This window comes from Galleria mellonella, unplaced genomic scaffold (assembly GCF_026898425.1).
Source record: "Galleria mellonella isolate WM207_F2 unplaced genomic scaffold, CSIRO_AGI_GalMel_v1 utg146, whole genome shotgun sequence".
Lineage (NCBI taxonomy): Eukaryota > Metazoa > Arthropoda > Insecta > Lepidoptera > Pyralidae > Galleria > Galleria mellonella.
Genome location: NW_026441999.1, coordinates 4,176,050 through 4,194,693, shown reverse-complemented (window position 1 = coordinate 4,194,693; position 18,644 = coordinate 4,176,050). Strand labels below are relative to the sequence as shown.

General features: G+C 30.4%; 1 protein-coding gene across 1 annotated transcript in view; it reads right to left on the bottom strand.

Moving 5' to 3' along the window:
- The window catches only part of LOC113523204 (irregular chiasm C-roughest protein-like), a 149,184-nt gene that overhangs the window by 85,860 nt on the left and 44,680 nt on the right, over positions 1-18,644 (bottom strand). Inside the window, exon 2 of the mRNA XM_031909323.2 lies at positions 1,700-2,119. Coding sequence (XP_031765183.2) covers positions 1,700-1,867 — 168 coding nt within the window. The 5' untranslated portion in view covers positions 1,868-2,119. The remainder of the gene's footprint in view (positions 1-1,699; positions 2,120-18,644) is intronic.

Below are 18,644 nucleotides of genomic sequence, written 5' to 3'. Positions count from 1 at the left end.
GAAAATACTTGAAGTCAGTTGAGAATGGTCTGTTATAAGTCCATTAGTAAAAGAACCAGCTTCAATGCTAATTCAAAGCTCTTTAGCACGATATTTTAATTTACATTAAAGATTTTACGGAATTAGTTGAGATTACTAGCAGATTTTAATTAGATTTTTAAAGTTACACGACTCTAAGTGAAAATCATATAAACTTTTTGATCAATCAAGTTGTTGCCTGTATGTCCAATTATTATTATTGCTATTTCTCTCTAAAACAGCAGATTACCGAGTCATTATATTATTTTAGGCGTTAACTGACCACGGCTGGATATAAGCCTTCCCTATAAGGGGATTTTTGCCAATAATTGCCATGCAGGTACCGAGCCGTATTTAATTATAATTATCCCATGTTCAGAGGTCATAAAGTTTTGCTAAATTATTAAAATTAAAAAGAAAATTAGGAATATCAAGGACACAATTGAAAGAAAAAAAAACATAAAATTGTTTTTTTTTCAAGTTACTTATAAAAGCAGCTAAATTCAGCTGTGGTTTTTGGGAACGGTATTTACAACTAGTTCCATAATATCTATTTTAATAGTCTTGATTAAAATCAGTTAATTATGTAGATAAAATCTAAGTCGTTTAACCGTGAAAATATTACAAGGCAGACAGATAGCTCCGGAGATGACATTTTCGTTTTTTCTTTTCTTATAAATTGATATAAGAACAGCCTTTGACACTCGGTTCTATTTGTTCAATTATTTTTATGGTTTTATGCAACTTAGAATGCCAAACAAGCTGACGGTCCACCTGATGGAAAGAGGTAACCGTTGCCTATAACACAGATAATATAATACTATCCTGGCGTGGCGTGGATGGCGTAAATTTACTAGGTACGGAGGAATAACATCTGAGTCCTCAGGAATGGCAACGCATGGGGGGTATCATGGGCGAAACAGTATACTCTGTTATGTCCATGGTACTGCTCATGTCTACAGGCGACTGTTACCACTTTCCATCAGGTGGGCCGTCAGCTTGTTTGCCATTCTAAGTTGTATAAAAAAAACTATAGACATGAACAGTACCAATGCCTTAATGTGTCACCCATGATATCATTCGTGCTTTGCCATTGCTGAGGACTAAGCCGTTATACCTTTGTATCCTGTAATTTCATCATGTCCCGCCTTTCAGACAGAAACAGAATCATGCAAACACAATTATTTCACGGTGAAAACACGATTGTTTCAGAAGTACCCAAGGAAATTACTTTTGTACAATACAATACTGTACCCTCAATATAATAATAAAAATTGTTTATATAAGCGATTATTTAATATAATTTCTTTTATAAACAATATATTGATCAATTTCGCGGTGAATTGCTCAATTGGGTCAACATTGAACACCAATCTTATTAAATAAATAAATGCAAAAGTTTGTTGCGAAGGATAAATGTAAATGCTATATAGTATTAAGTCCGCCTTTTATACTAGACATTTTCTGTAATGTGGTTAATAAAGAATAAATAAATAAAATAAATAAATGGATGGATGTTTGTTACTTTTTCACGCAAAAACTACTGAACGGATTTGAATGAAATTTGGTACACGAATAGTTTATATCTTAACACATAGAATATCTTATGTAGTAATCCACACGGGCAAAGCCGCGGATAAAAGCTAGTGGATAATGAAAATTAAAAAATACAATGTCTTACCTGATCTTGAGGCTCCATTGCAAATTTCTGCTCAACATATCCACTACAAACACCAAACACTTGAAATAACACTAAAACAAAACTAAGCCACAACCCAATAGTCCGTAATAATAAGAACAAAGGCTTCACACACCTACTGGTAACTCTCAATCTATTTAAATTCGACATTATTCCAATGTATCCAACTACAATATAGTTCCGTCCAACATAAGGGAAGTAATGTAATATATCCGGAATTCTATTTTTAAATTACATTTTAAACGGAAGTTCAGCTTCCCCCTGCGGTGCGTACGAGCGTTGTTTGTTCTATTTTTAAAACATTTTTAGGCGCCATTTTTTTATTTTTAGAACATTTTTAAATATGATTAATTGGAGGTGCTGGCTGATTTACACTTTTTCACCGGTGACGGTGGTTCATATCTGAAACAAAAGAAGGGTTGTATTAGTGATCTATTAATAGGAGACATGATACTCATACAAGCTTTAGTAGCAAAGTGTCGACTTATATGAGGTAGAAAATTTATCGAGTGATAACCTTACGCAGACAAATGCAGAGTAAAATTATTTTTTACTAAATTTTAATATTAAATATGCATATATTGTGCCAGATGGAATAATAGAGTGATAACCTCAGACATGTTGCAAGGAATCAGTGAATGCAGATGACTCGGAAGATATTTAAGGTCTATAATCATCAGAAAAGTAATAATTACAATTTACAAAAAATAGTAGCACAAGTCAGAAGTAAATTTCACAGATAGAGTTTTGAATTTCAAGTCCAATACTAAATAAATTTGTCAAAATTTTTATATATAATGAATTAAATTACAATTTTATTTAAAAAAAAAATACTCAATTTATCTCAATATCATCTAATATTTAAAAAAAAAATTAAGATTATGAAAAATCATATAATCTAAATAAGCTAAGTGTCAAACAAAGGTACGAGTATATTCATTTAGGAGTTAAATTATTACAGGCTTTTTCGTTTAAAAAAGGCTCAAACTAATATCATACATTTTAGGTTGAGATTTAAAAAAAAAACTTTGAATGGTTTTCTACGTGCACCGTAAACTAACCGACAACAAAAGTTTTGCACCAAGATCAACATTAAACACAGTACCCATTTTTCCACAACAAGAGTTTAATGCAGAAAACTTGTACACTAAAGTATTATTTATAAACTTTCTTAAAGCTAGAAAAGTTTGATTCAAATTATGCTTGTAAGAAAATATGCAGTTGGTTTTCAAATTAATTACTATAAGATTGTTGATCAGTATTAAAGCGATAGCTTTGCGATGAGGTAATATAAAATTTGACAAGCTATCATGCTTAAAAATTTGATTAATAATATTAACGGTGTCTTATACATATATTTTTTTTTATTACAGCATGACATGTGACCACACCATCCTGAACGAATATAGAGGCAACATGTTCCATGAATACTATTATTATAGAATATTAGTATAATTAGATTCGTACATATAAAAAAAATGTTTTCGAGTGATGACCCTGCGCAGGAAAACGATTCTCACGAGATGGAGATTTTTTGGAAGATTCCATAGTTTTAATTTTAAAATATAATTATAAAACAATCTCAAATGAAAGTTTAATGAAACAGATATACAATACAAAAGTGGATTGATATAAGTATCGTGGGAGATAAAACTATTGTTCTATTTGTAAGGAAATTCTCTGGTATGTCAGCGACCATTCATGAGTTATAAAAATAGACGAAGCAACAGATGTATGTTAGTAAAAAGGCCTTTGACGACTTGGCATAAAGATAGATACAGGTTTAATACAGTGAATTGTATGAACGTAGCGATACAAATAATATAGCTAACACTGGATTACAAGTTTACCTAAGTATTTCTGGTTAATGAAATATAAACTTCACGAGAAAATACACGGATATTCTAGGCGTTTTAATGTTTCGTTCTTTCAGAGCTGTTACAGGGTTTTTCTTTGAAACTCTCACCCGGCACTTGGCAAGGAAGTCGGCGTTTCGCGTTTTTTATTCTTTATTTTAAAAAAAAAGTTTGCTCATTAAGATAAACGGGATGGATTCGTCTGGAAACATACTTTTTTGGCGCTTCCCGTAGTTATGAATTGTGAGGGAAATATTCTTGGATTTTATTCAAGTTTTAAAACGTATCTAATTACTAGCTTTTACCTGCAACTTCGTCCACATCCGGAATATATTTACTGACTGGAATAAAAGTAGCTTGTACCTTCTTCTGTCTCATATAGTACGTCTATACTAAATTTTCTCGAAAAAATTGATTGAGGCGCTAACAAATAAAAAAAAACCACGTTCGTCTTTATATATAATATTAGTAAGAATTCGTCAAAGTTATATTCATATTTGTGTTTTTTTTGCCATGTAATATATTGTAGAAATAAACCTTTGAAATAACCTTGAATGGCGAATCCAGTCAAGTATTTAATATAAAAAAGAAATATAGAAGAGCATTGATGTTTTTCTTACAAGATCACTTACAACTAAAGATAATCTTTTCCCAGCAGTGGGAATTTTTACAGTCCACACAAAACTATTTAAATTATTTTAAAATTACTCTATTGACTGACGTGTTTCGCAATTATAGAAGGAACGCACGTGAAAACATGCAGTCCACACACACCCAGTGTCATTAAATAGTTGAAGCAGTTATCATCAACGGAATATAATTATACAACCAGTGGCCACCTTGTGCCCACTCGACATTTTAAACCTTATGTCTATAGCGATAAGATCGAAGAACATCCACTCATTTCACATTCCCATAACACAAAACTGTATTTTTTATTGCCTATTATTGATAATCCTCTTCTATTAGTTAAATGATAGGGTAATTATTATATGTTGGTTAACTTTTAAATGTAACAGGGATTAGTTTAATTGAACTGAGTTTTTTTTTTTTTTAATATTCTGTTTAAGTATTAGGGTTATTAGATATATGTAAATTGAATGCATTATTTAAGTGATAAAGTTTTATTTTATGAATCAAATTTGATAAGAAGTTCCGAGAATGATAGTATTTTTTGTGTTGTATTCTCAACGGATTTTGTTCTTTTTTTTTGTAATAAGTAAAATAAAAAATATTTAAATAAACTTGATTATAAGCATTTTTGCCGTGTAGTTCCGGCATAGAGTGGGCTACCACTTTCTTTCTCGAGAGTGACGTAAGAGGTGACTAAAGAAACTTAGTGGTCGAGGAATGGGTAGTAGCGTCCCTCTTAAAACATCTTTAAAGCCTACCTGCGGTTGCCAATCTACATGTAAAGCGTAGCAACTACTGGCAAAACTCCCTAAGGGGGAGATTTATGTTCAACAATAGATAGTTAAAGATAAATATGATGATGATGATGATGATGAGCCTTCTTCAAATCATATAGTACGTGTAACATACAATAAAAAGGTAAAAACAAACCCACCTCCATATCTATATTTATAATACATCTGTAGAGAGGGTCAATTCTGTACATGAAATATATTTCCAAAATAACTATCAGGGGATGATTAGTGATCGATACTGATGCCAAAAATGTAATCAGTAAAATTTTTGTCTGTCTGTCTGTTCGTTATACACTCCTCGCAAAAATTAAGGGAACATAAAAATTTTTGAAATTTTTGGGTGATTTTCAACAGGCTGTATTTCAGTGAAAAATAATCGTACAGGAAATTTAAAAAAAGGGTTTTGAAGCTTGAAAACTCTAGTTTTCAGATTTTTTGGTGAAAAAATTTTTTGAGCTCCGGTTTCTATGGAATTCTTAAACAAAGCTGAAAATAATTTTTTTCTAAATTTTCTAGGTTTCGTTTTTCACTCTATGGGCATGGAAAAATTTTTTCGAGCTACTCCATTGTATAGGTCTCTTAGCGTGTTTATTCAGCTTCAAAAATCGCTTTGGATGGCTCAATTACGACCATTTGTCTCCGAGATATCGAACTTTGAATGGAAAAGCATCCTTTTTCATTCAACTGCTAATATCTCTGGAACTACTGGTCGCACAGCAAGCGGGCGCCGAGTTTCTTTATCTGCATAAAATTTCCAATTAAGCACAGTCAAGAGTTAGTGAAGAAAAATTTTTTTTCCACCTCTAACATTGAATTGAAAAAAGTGGAAAAAGTGCCTTTTTCTCCTTTTTTGGTTACTTGGCTGTATCTTCGCTAATATGGGCGGGAAAGCTAAGGTTTGAGGAAAAATTTACAGTCTATTATTCCTTAAAGAACCCCCTAAATCCCTGGAGCGATCGGTTCAACGGTTTTTCCCGGTACAGAGGAATAACACCAGAGTCCTCAGGAATGGCAACGCATGGGGGGTATCATGGGCGAAACAGTAGACTCTGTTATGTCCATAGCACTACTCATGTCTATACGCGACGGTTACCACTTTCCATCAGGTGGGCCGTCAGCTTGTTTGCAATTCTAAGTTGTGTAAAAAAATAATAACTAAAAATCTTAGTTATATTATTATTCATTTATTTAGACATTTTTCGTTATATATCTACTAATCTAAACAGTTCTAAAAAAATCAATTACACGAAATTGTTTTTTTATCTTCTCACGAAATTCATAATGCCATATGGCTTTCTATGGCTAATCTACACAAGGGCTCTCAACATTTTAATATAATCAGAGTCATTTAATTTTATTACTTCAAAAATGATGTTAATAATTATCTGTGTAGCGATAAAATAAATTTATATCCATGCGTTCGAACTAGAACATTGACTTTATTGGAAACATGTGAGTGAATGTGGTTTAACAACGTTGTTATAAAAAACATAATGCAGAGACCAAAAGATGGCATTAAGAATAAAACGCATTTGTTTGTATTGATTGCTAAATATCTAGAAATATAAAAAAAATAGTAGCAACCCGTCCGGGCTTCGCATGGATTCTTTATAGGAAATATAAAATAGCCTATGTGTTCAAAATTAGCCTTTTTTATAATACAAATACTGACAATTGTAGTTTTTTATAAAAAAGAAAATCGATAAACATTTGAAATAGAACAATCAAATATAACAATCAATAGAACAATCAATAGAAAATCAAATCAACAGACGGAATTTTCACTTACAATTAATATAATTGATAAATAATGTATGTAACAAGAACCAGCTTTCTTTTTAGGTTGGTTGTCTAGCAACCAATTTTACCGAATTGCTTTTTGAGTTAAATCAAAATGTTTTATATTTTGTTACTATAATATGTATTTAGTTCCCATAAATTTTTATATTTTTATATATATATATATATATATATATATATATATATATATATATATATATATATATATTATTGTAATATACTTTTATCTGATTCCCAAAACTGTATTTAATGTTTTTTCTGGACGCGGGTCGCTCCCCATAATGGAAGAATATTGCTCTAATATTGTCTTATGGATCAAGCGAATGGTATGGAGTTTTATTATGGGTTTTCCTTATGGTGTATTTTGTTTTCTTTGTTGCCTCTTACAATATCTTGTGTATGAGGAGTGGTTAAAGTTAATATAATGTAGTTATTTATACGAGATTAATATACGTATCTTTTTAAGTGAAAAAATGTAAGTCCAGTAGTGGGATATTAATTGGTTGTTATGAGTTTCAGTGGAGGTTGTGGACTGGACAAGAAGGAAAGAATCCAAGTTTTAAAAGTCTACAGTTTTTTAAAAAGAGCGTTATAAAAAGTTTCCTAAGAGATAGCAATGCGCACGTGGCACCCTTGGTGTTGCAAGCTTCCATAGGCTACGGCAACCGTTTAACATCAAATGAGTCGTATGTTTATTTGTCTCATTAGTAATATAAAAAATATCTTTTCTAAATTAAATACCAACCTAACTCAAAATTGATAAAAACTATATCTCTTTTTTTTTAGATAACACGTAAGGGATAATAGGCGAGGATGGGGGGGAAAGGGATTGTTAGTGATGGAGACTGAGAATCCCATTGCTAGCAATATACCCAACCAGGTATATTGCTAGTAACTAGTTGGTTATTATTTTTATTTTTGTAAGAATAAATTTTGTAGTGAGAAAAAACAATTTTTTACTTCTTTAATATGTACTTAAGCGTACAATAATTAGGTCCTTGTATCATAGACGAAAAAATTAGAATACTATTATCATTAAATCTACTTTATACACATTACTAGCGATTCGATCTGGCTTTACACGAATAGATAGATAGAAAGATAAATTAGTATTTTATATTAGCTTTAATAAATAAATTTTTGAAACCTTTTGTTACATTATTGTAATTTTCGTTGGAATCTCTAATTTTTTTTTAATTATATATATACTCTATGTTACTCGATAATAATTTAGTTTCCTATGGGTTAAATAATATTTAAAATCGGTTAAATAGTTTTTGAGTTTATCCATTACAAATGAACATACAAAAAATCTAATATTTCTTAAATATAATATTAAGTACAGATAATGAAAACTATCACTGGTTTTCGGTTTAATATATGCATTAATATTTAACTCTATTTCATTTCATCATCATCATTATGATGATGATTATTTGTATGTTAATTAAAATGATAATGATAATGACACTATTACGTGTATTATGTGTTAATAAGAGAAATCAAATCTCACCATACAATCTCCTGTGAGCAGCCAAACAACTTGTGATCACTGTATGTTAACATCAAACACCGAGTTGGGTGAACACACGAGCCGACGGGATGCAACTGTTGTATCTACCACCGACCTAACATCGGACTGCGTTATTTTTAACTTACCCCCTCGTAAGTCTGCTTTATAACTGTCTCGGGATGGTACAGTCGGAGCCGTTAATAAGTGAATATAATTAATTCGTTAAAATTCTCAAAATTTATGCGGATAAAATTAAATTGCACATTTCTTTTATTCTATGCAATATTAAGAATTACGTTTCATCAGGAATTGGGCGGAAAATGTAATAAGTGAATAATAATTTCCACTAACATTTGATTAATGCTCTGTTATTCAATTCATATAATTCAACCTTTCCCATGTTAATTTGTTTTAAGCATAATAGTATGTCTAAGTTATTTTTATATGATCAAATCTTTATATTATAATAATATAATAAATAAATATCTATTTATCTATCTATCTTATATATTACTTTGAAAAAAAAAAAGTTGGTTCATTTAAATCGACACTAACATAGACGTAAACTCTAAAGATTGCCAAAAACAAAATGAATCTCTTTCTTAGAACCAATACAAAAGCACTATTACTCATGTTATGTATGTACTAACAATAATATATAGTATATGAATAAATTTTAATACATTTTCTAGTTATTCGGTTAGATTTGAGTTAATATTTTCCTGTTCATGAACAGGAAATATGCGCATGTGTGTATTTATAATCTGTATCAGACGAAACGGGATGAGGGATGAGTCACAACGCCTAATTTAAATTGTCCGAAGTGTCCGACTCATCAACATAAAAGCGGAAAGTGTTAGTACAGTTAAAAAGCTTTACCTATTGTGCTGGCTATTTAATAAATAGACATTTTTAACGCTCTTAATCAAGTATTTTTATAGATCATAAATAACTTAAGTTTTATTTGTAGGACATGTCTACTAAATTTTAGATCAATTGTTTATTTTATTATTTCTTCATTTATTGTACATATACAAATTACATTAAAAATCTTAGAAAAATACAGTAATATAGGGACCCTAGCATTATAATCTTTTACAGTAAACCAAACTTATTATAGTTAAAAATTCATATAAATATCAAATTTTATCTATTTATTATAAGTTTTATCACACATAAATTAATTGAGTTATATCCTAATAATTTATTAATTAGTAAATATTTAAAAGTATTTATTTTTATGTAACTAGAAATGGAAAGATACCATCGGAAAGTAATGGTAACTGTCGCCTATAGACCCAAAAAAACCTACTCATGGTAGTAATAATAAAAATAATCATTATTTAAAACATAAGTTACAGGATTATTTAACTATAGTACCCATATAGGTCGAGCCTGTATATGAGGAATCTAATACATTATTTACACTTTTATAAATTTGACATTCATGTTACAGTGACTGGATAACTGGATTTAACATTACCCTTTTGCAAGCTCTGATATTATATTTATTTATTATATTTTAGTTCATCATATCATAGCAGTTATTAACTGTCCACTGCTAAAAATAGGCCTCACACATAAGGTCGGTTTTGTTAGTAGTTACCACGCTTGGCAAGTGGGTTAGGCTTTGATGATATTTTAAGAGGGACACTGCTGCCCATCCTTTAGCCAAATAAAATATCTCTCCTTTTTTGTAACACTATAATAAACTCTTAAATTATAGTGTAAAGAGTTCTTAAGAAAATAATGTCTTATTAACCGACTTCAACAAGAAAGGGTTTTTAATTCGGTTGTATTTATTTCATGTTTTTTACTTTGTAACACCGTCAGCTGTAAATTGATTAGGATTTTTTTTTATCTCAAAGGATATACCTGCAGACCGCTACCCCATAGAAATTTTATCAAAATCAATTTAGCTTAACTTTTAAAGTAAAATAACTAGTTTTGCTAAAATTTGCAAAAATCTTTTTTTTTTTTATTTTGTGGAATCCTAATTAAAAAATATAGACATGAAACGTATGCCAATTTAAAAATCAATTTGGCATAAACAAACTTATAATTCGATGCATTTCGGTGTAAAATATTTAAAATCCTTTAACGACGTCGTAAAAAAGTGATAACTGAAGCATTAATTCTGTTCGCCTCATTATTTCGAAGATATTCGGCGAAATCGCTTAAACATTCAAGTATGGCCGCCTACGCGGACGCAGCGTGCGGTCATTTATAGCAAAAAAAATATATATTTCGTTGTAAATATAAAAGGGAAAAAATATATTTTAGATACAATAATATATTTTATATAAAAAATACAAAATTCCAAACATAATACTCATGTAGTAGCTGATTATGGGATCGTAAACGACGATTTTGAATTTGGAATGCGCTGATTGATTTATAAATTAAATTGATTTTCGAATCTAATAAATTCAACTTATTAGATTATATAATAAAATGTTTCAAATAGAAATTTAAATAATATAATATATTTTATTTAAACAATAAAAATATTTTCAAGCTGTAGTCAGACATGAGATCACCAACGACGTTTTAAATTTGAAATGCGTAATGTGATTTGATAATTTTACAAAGTAAATTAAAGTACTTTAAAATACGAATTCATGTATGATATTTTGTATTAAAAAGAAACCACGGTATTATACAGTAACAACAAAAACTATTAATTATTTTTGAATTTCGAATGAATTTATTATAAGAAAAAAGTTTAAAATTCGAATTCCTAAATTATGTCAACAACTGTACAAAGATTACAATGCCATGGCGATGCAGACAATCGAAATTGATTGTTTACATAAGGTTAAAATTCCTTTACCTCGACTAGGGTACCATGAGACAAACAGTATCTATTTCCCAAAATAGCTGATACTGTAAACTGTACCTAATTGACTTTAATTCTAAATTCACATTTCGTTTTACATTTAAATAGTGCTCTAAATAAACTGTCTTGGCGCCAGGAAATGGGCAGAATTCTTACAAGGCTCGTACAGAGTAATCTAGTTTGAATCACAAATGTAGATATAATTAACAGTAGGAGAATGTATAGAGCTCGATTTATTTTTTCTATGCTATCATTATATTATAAATGTGAAAGTGTATAAAAGTATGTTTGTTTGGTTTTTTTTTCTCTTGATGCCGTATTACTTGTTAAGGATATATATATATATATATATATATATATATATATATATATATATATATATATATATAATTGTTTTTAACTTTTAAGTTCCGCGAATTAGTTTATTGTTTTCTTTCAAACTGAATCACTATACAAACTTCTACGAAAATGGAAAGAAAGAAAAAAATAAAATATAATTTTTCAAATATGAATCCTATTTATATTATACATAAATACGAAAGTTTGTTAGAATGGTTAGATGGGATATTTGTTACTCTTTCACGCAAAAACTACTGAACGCATTTAAATGAAATTTAGTTCACGGATAAATTATATCCTATCTTAGTACATATGATATTTAATATACTGATTCACGTGTACAAATCCACGGTATACAGCTAGTTAACTATATAAAAATACATATCTATCAACAATCACGTTTATTTACAAAGAACTCGGCTGTCCGTTAAAAGTGTACTATTAAAAGACCTACCCAATGTCCCATGAATGGCCAAGCCTAAAGTTTGTTGGGTGTAATTAAAAAAAAATCAATATGTAAAGCAGTAGCCACTAAGAGTGTGTATATACGGTACAGCAATACCTATATATTTTATCTATAACAGTATCTCGACTCAAAATAAAGTAAACAGAGGGAGACTTTGCACAAAAGTCGATTGCTTGGGTACCTCTATCGCATTCGTGTTTCAACCGTAAAGCAGTTGTGTTTGCATGACTGTGTTTCGGTTTGAAGGGTGGGATATGGCGTACATTTACTGGGTACAGAGGAATAACATCTGAGTCTACAAGAATGGCAACGCATGGGGTGTATTATGGGCGAAACAGTATACTTTGTTATGTCCATGGTACTGCTCATGTCTATAGGCGACGGTTAGCACTTTCCATCAAGTGGGCCGTCAGCTTGTTTGCCATTCTAAGTTGTATAAAAAAAAGATATATAGACTTATATGTCAATTTTAGTTTGATCCCGTCATAGAATAGGCCACCCCTTCCTTTTCCGTGGGTGTCGTAAGTAGAGACTGAAGGTGGACGAGGGATGGGCAGCAGCGTCTCTCTTAAAACATCCCCAAAGCCTAACTGCGGTTGACAACCCGCCTGCTAATTTTGGCAACTACTGGAAAAACCCTCTAAGGGGAGGCTTATGTTAAGCAGTGGATAGTTAAAGGCTGATATGATGATGATGATGATGATAAGAACCCTCCGTCCCTTATTTTGTAAATGATTTTCAAATATAATTCGAATAATTATATATGAAATAATTGGCTGTTATTATATGCCTTATGTTCTAAAGTAAAACAAAATTATATCCTGACTTTAAACTTATAATTATTGAAATAATGTTTGGGTACATTCTTTATGAGGACGAACTAGGGTTGTCCCAAAAACAAGTACATACAAGGGCACGCTAAGGTTTTGTCCTAATTTATGGATCAATATTTATTGTTTTAATATTGTAATATATATATTTTTTTTTCAAACGGCAAACTTCTTGATAAAGTGTTATAAAGTGTACCTTTGAATAAAATGATCCAGAATTCGATTATTGGTCCGTCCAATGAATATGGTTTGATTGAAAATTAAACATGGAATATTACTTCTCATAACACACAAACACATGCACATATATGTATGTATGTTACATATATATGTCATGTTATTTATTTATTATTATTTGATACTTTTTATTGTGACAGCCCTATAATAATCCCTATTATTTCATTCTAGTGCCGTATGGGTAGTGCATGCTCTCTCCAATTTACGCAATTAAAGTTTAACCTTATTCTCAAAACAATCTTGTTATTATTGAAACGCAAACATTGTTTTTGGTGCCTGCACCGAAGGAGTTATATGAGCTTGAGACATACCGCTGCAGAGATCGTCGAACGTGACGTTGAAATATTTTTTTTATTATAAGTAGTTATTTATCGTTTAATTTTTCCAAACTTATTTTTTTTTTAAATATGGATGATGAAAAGTGGTGATCACCACCTACTTACAGTTACATGGAATAAGGATTATGGAAATTACAGAATTTACTCTAATACTTATGAAATACTTAGTATGTTACCATTCCTAATGACTATGGTGTTATGCCTCTGTGACCTGCAATTTCACCACCACACCTAGATCAGAAGGCACTGGAAAATTAATATTTTTTATTATAGTCATATTTATATCACTCTCTTAATTTATTATTATTACTTGTAAAAAAGTGGTAACCCTATGATGTTAAGAGTTTCAAGCCCATCGTTAGTGTACATAGATGGATTAGACCTATTTAGGCCTATAAAAAAAATCTATAATATTCATAAGACTCCTTACTTTTATATTTTTATTTGTTATTTCTTGGTATTAACAACTTAAATAATCGTTGCGAAATATCGTAAATACGTATTTTATGAAACGGATAAAGATACAGACCACTTGATTCCGGTAAATATACAAGACACATGAACGCAGTCACGGGATAAAGCTAGTAATAAAAATAAATAAACGTTAAATTTGATGATACAAATTGATAATTCTGATTCATACTATGCATGCAATTATGCTCGACTCGGTTTTACAGTAGGCGCTTTCTCTGCTCAAATAATGTGAACCACATTTACGAGCGTATAGACAAAAAGAGTGATTAACGTTACTCAGAATTGTACAGTACAGTGAAATTAATGTCATACGTAGCTTCTACTGAATAATAGCTGTAGCAAGAAATACAAGTTCCGCAGTCTCTAATTATCTTCAGATGAATTTGGAAAAGGGAAATGTATGAAGTTAAATGTGTTTTGTTTAATGCTACCTCGTGTTTTGATGCTTGGCTCGAATAAGTTAGAAAAAAATATCTTTGCATTAATGTAGGATATGATTTTTATTTGTATTATAATTATAGTTTCATTGAAAACAATTTAGCTATTTAAATGTAATTAAGTAATAAGTAATAAAACATATTATATACTAACAAAACAAAGCGAATCGACGTGTATTCTTGGCATAGAATGGACCATCCTTTGCTTTACAGTGGTTGTCATAAGAGGCGACTAAAGAAAACTAAAGGTCAAGGGATAGACAGTAACCCGCCTACCAAGCGTAGCAACTACTGACAAAACCCCACCCCAAAAATTGCATACTTAACAGCTGATATAAAGATGATAGTAAAGCGAAACAATTTGCTTCTGTGAATCCGTTAACCTCTAAAAGAAACCAGTCGTATTTAATTTTTTTTTTTTACATTTGATAGTATACTTCTTGAGAGAGTTATTCAATATCATGATATGACCATGAAAAAAGCAGCGAAGTAATGTAAGTAAATTTATAAGATTTTATATTAATTACTATTACTAAATTTAATAAGTTAATTAAGTATTAATATACTTCCGTAATATTCCAACAAATAAATGCATTGAACTCAAATAATAATATAAAAATGCTAATCATTCTTGATGATCGTGTGTAGTATTTTTTTTTTTCACTTTTTTACCGCTCTCAATCCTTCTGGGAACGGATGTATCAGGCATCCGTTTAATCGAACGATGAAGTACCACCTTACCTGTTTCAAAAATAACAGGCAATATACTCTTTGTATAAATAAAATTAAGTTCGAAATCGCGTGGCAACATTTTTCAATACAAACACCGGCATGCGTATAGTTCGGTTTAATGACGAGCCTGCTGTTCAGACAAAACTTTAAATTGGATATGTTTAAAGTTAACTTTATTACTTCACCCGAATTTTATTTCTTTATCTCGATTCCTGCTAAAAAGTCTGGGTTCTTTTTAAAAGAAAAAAGATAATATAAGTACCTATAGGTAGGTATAAAATTAATTATATTATACTTACTACTCAGAAATGGCAACAACAACACAAGTGTGTCATGGGCGACACAGTATACTCTGTTATATTTATAGGCGACAGTTACCACTTTCCATCAAGTGGACTGTCAACTTATTTGTCATTTTTTTTTATTGTTTACTTTTTGACAATAATATTTATTATTTCCTATAAAAGAACGTTACATTCGAATATTTAAATTTAGAACACAGAATTGTATTTAAAATACAAAAGTGTAAAATAATACAATAATCAGAATTTAGCTGTGCAAAAAAACAGTGTATATGTAACAAAACTAATAAGGTATCAATTCAATAGAAATCTATTGAATTAAAAGGAGTCATCGAAACCGGTTCAGCATTTTAATTATATAACTAACTGATAATTGTCTAGGATAACCGAGCCACCTCCGCTCCAGTTAGCCTTCATATATCGAACATAAAAATTCTCGCCCTTTGAACCTGAATTATCGATTTCCCTTCAAACCGACGCCTTCCGAACTCACTTGTTTATTTATTTAAGGGCTAAACTACCAGAAACCTCAATAAATTCACCCACTTTCCCCGCCTATCTGTCACAGCCCTAACCTCTTCAACCCTTACGATTTCGCTTTTATTGAAATGAAATTTTGTGGGTGGATGCGGTCCTATAGCCAGCGAAATAAGAATGGAAAATAATGTTTCAAAACGGTCTATACAAATAATATTTTTTTTTAGAAAATATTTATATACATTTTTTAGGTGGTATTGAATTTTGTATCATGTTTTTTTTTTAATTCATAAAATAAACAGATAAATATCGTCATTATACTCGTACTGTCCACTGTTGAACATAGATCTCCTACACAAGAGGGTTTTGTAGTTACCACGCTTGGCAGACCATCTACCCATGCGAAGGCGGGCCAAATCACTAGTTCAGTATTAGTTAGCAAAAATATTATGCCTATTCTGAAGGTTCATCATTTTTTTGTCATAGGGACAGGTAATATGTAAGAATATCAATATATTACAGTTACTATATTTATATATATTTTTTTTTTGTTGAAAACGTACGGCTAAATTACAGGCAATATATAATCAAATTTATATCTATGTTAAGCCATGAATCGTTTTCACATTTGCGTAATGACACAATTGATAAATATGTACATATATATATATATATATATATATATATATATATATATATATATATATATATATATATATATATACGCATACATACACACATCTATAATATTGGCCCAATAAAGAATAAATATAATATTAAATATCGATCATATAATATCGAAGTGAATAATCTTTTAATTAAGAAGAATAATTAAGAATTAAAATTAAAATAGAAATTCAAAAGAAATAAGCGACAAAGAAATAGGTGATGACCTTTCTCTCCGACTTGAAAAAAGAAAGGGATCTCAATTCTGTGGTAATTTGTTTTATATATTTGATTGATGTCATAAAGATTTTCTTTAAATCGATTCGGTAATTTAGTTATTAAATCAAAATAAATCATATGCAGTCGGTTTTTTATGGAACACAATTTTAAATCATTTTTTCAATCACATATTGTGAAATAAAGATAGATTAATAATATTTACTATATAATAATTACTAAGATATAAAAACGTAATGGACGGATGAACGGACAGACTGACTTTTTTAGAAATTTTACAGATTTTTCTGATTGCGCAGTTTAAAGAATCAATTGTTTGATTTTTTTTATTTATTTATACATTATTGTAAACAAATATTATATAGTTTTTATATTAAATAAAGATGTACAACAGGCGAGTTTAACTCTGTAAGAGTTCTCTTTCAGCAAACTGAGTGGAAAAGAACACTAATTATGTTATTTTAGTAGCAGATCAACAGCTTTGGCCGGAACTTAAAGTTTTTAAGCTCCATTTTCCACCGGATGAGCTATCAACTTGTTTGCCATTCTTAGTGTAAATAATTAAAGATTGTAACCCACAAAAACGAGTTCAAATGTAACAAAATCAGTTATTTTGATCTAAAAACTTAACTGCTGAACCGATTTTGATGAAATTTCTATGAGACAAAACTATAAGTACATCTTTTCAGATAAAAAAAGAGTTTTCCAAATCGGTTTAGAACTGACAGAGTTATGAGGTAAGAAACGTAAAAAATAAAACCGAATTTAGAACCTTTCTCTTTTTGAAGTCGGTTGAAAAATCTTTAAAATTGTTTTTTTTTTATAACATAGGGCAAACGAGCATGCGGCTCACCTTATGGTAAAAGACTACTTACATATATAAAATCACCCGTAACACCAGAGGCTTGCAGGTGCGCTGCTGGTCTTTTAAAAATGAATGTGTCATTTTCTTGAAGATTATGGACTATATTCCATACAATACCTTAAAAGAGCATTCAAAATCGATTTATAATTGATAATAAATCGATCGACGTAACACGATTGAGGGTCACCCTCAAAATTGAAAATATGAAAAATTGTACTGATCAATAAAGCGATTGAAGTTGACAAAGTAAATAAAGACTTGCCATACGTCATCCTGGCGTTGCGGGTTAGTACCTATCACTCAAAATAGATGTATAATATATAGATGGAGCAATGAAACTCGAGGGGTTGGGAAATTTCATTAGTCCGGGTCAATTTTGACATCCGCAGCCTTTTTAGGGTTGACTGATGAAAGTGACTGTCATATATATGTTTATTGACTGTTTCCCTTACACGTGTTATGTTTTGTTGGCGCTCCATTGCTCTTCTGTTATTTATAGACGGTATTTACGGTACAGTGAATTATTTTTATTGTTTTCTCCGGTACGGATTTTGTGTTGTCTGCGTATTGTATTGAATTTTATATATATTTTATTATAATTATATTTATATATATATATATATATATATATATATATATATATATATATATATATATATATATATATATAAAATCGTAACAGGATATATGTTTTATTTAAAAGCATTTTTTTTTATACAACTTAGAATGGCAAACAAGCTGATGGCCCACCTGATGGAAAGTGGTAACCGTCGCCTATAGACATGAGTCCTCGTAGTACCATGGACATAACAGAGTATACTGTTCCGCCCATGATACCCCCCATGCGTTGCCAATCCTGAGGACTCAGGTGTTATTCCTCTGTACCCTGTAAATTCACGCCACCCTTAAAACCGAAACACAGCCATGCAAATAGAACTAACTGCTTTACGGTTGAAACACGAATGAGACAGAGGTACCCAAGCAATCGACTTTTGTACAAAGTCTCCCTCTGGTGATATTATAAACTAGCATCCCGTCCCGGCGTCGCACGGGTGGACATTTTTAACATTTACACAAAAATCAGTATAACGC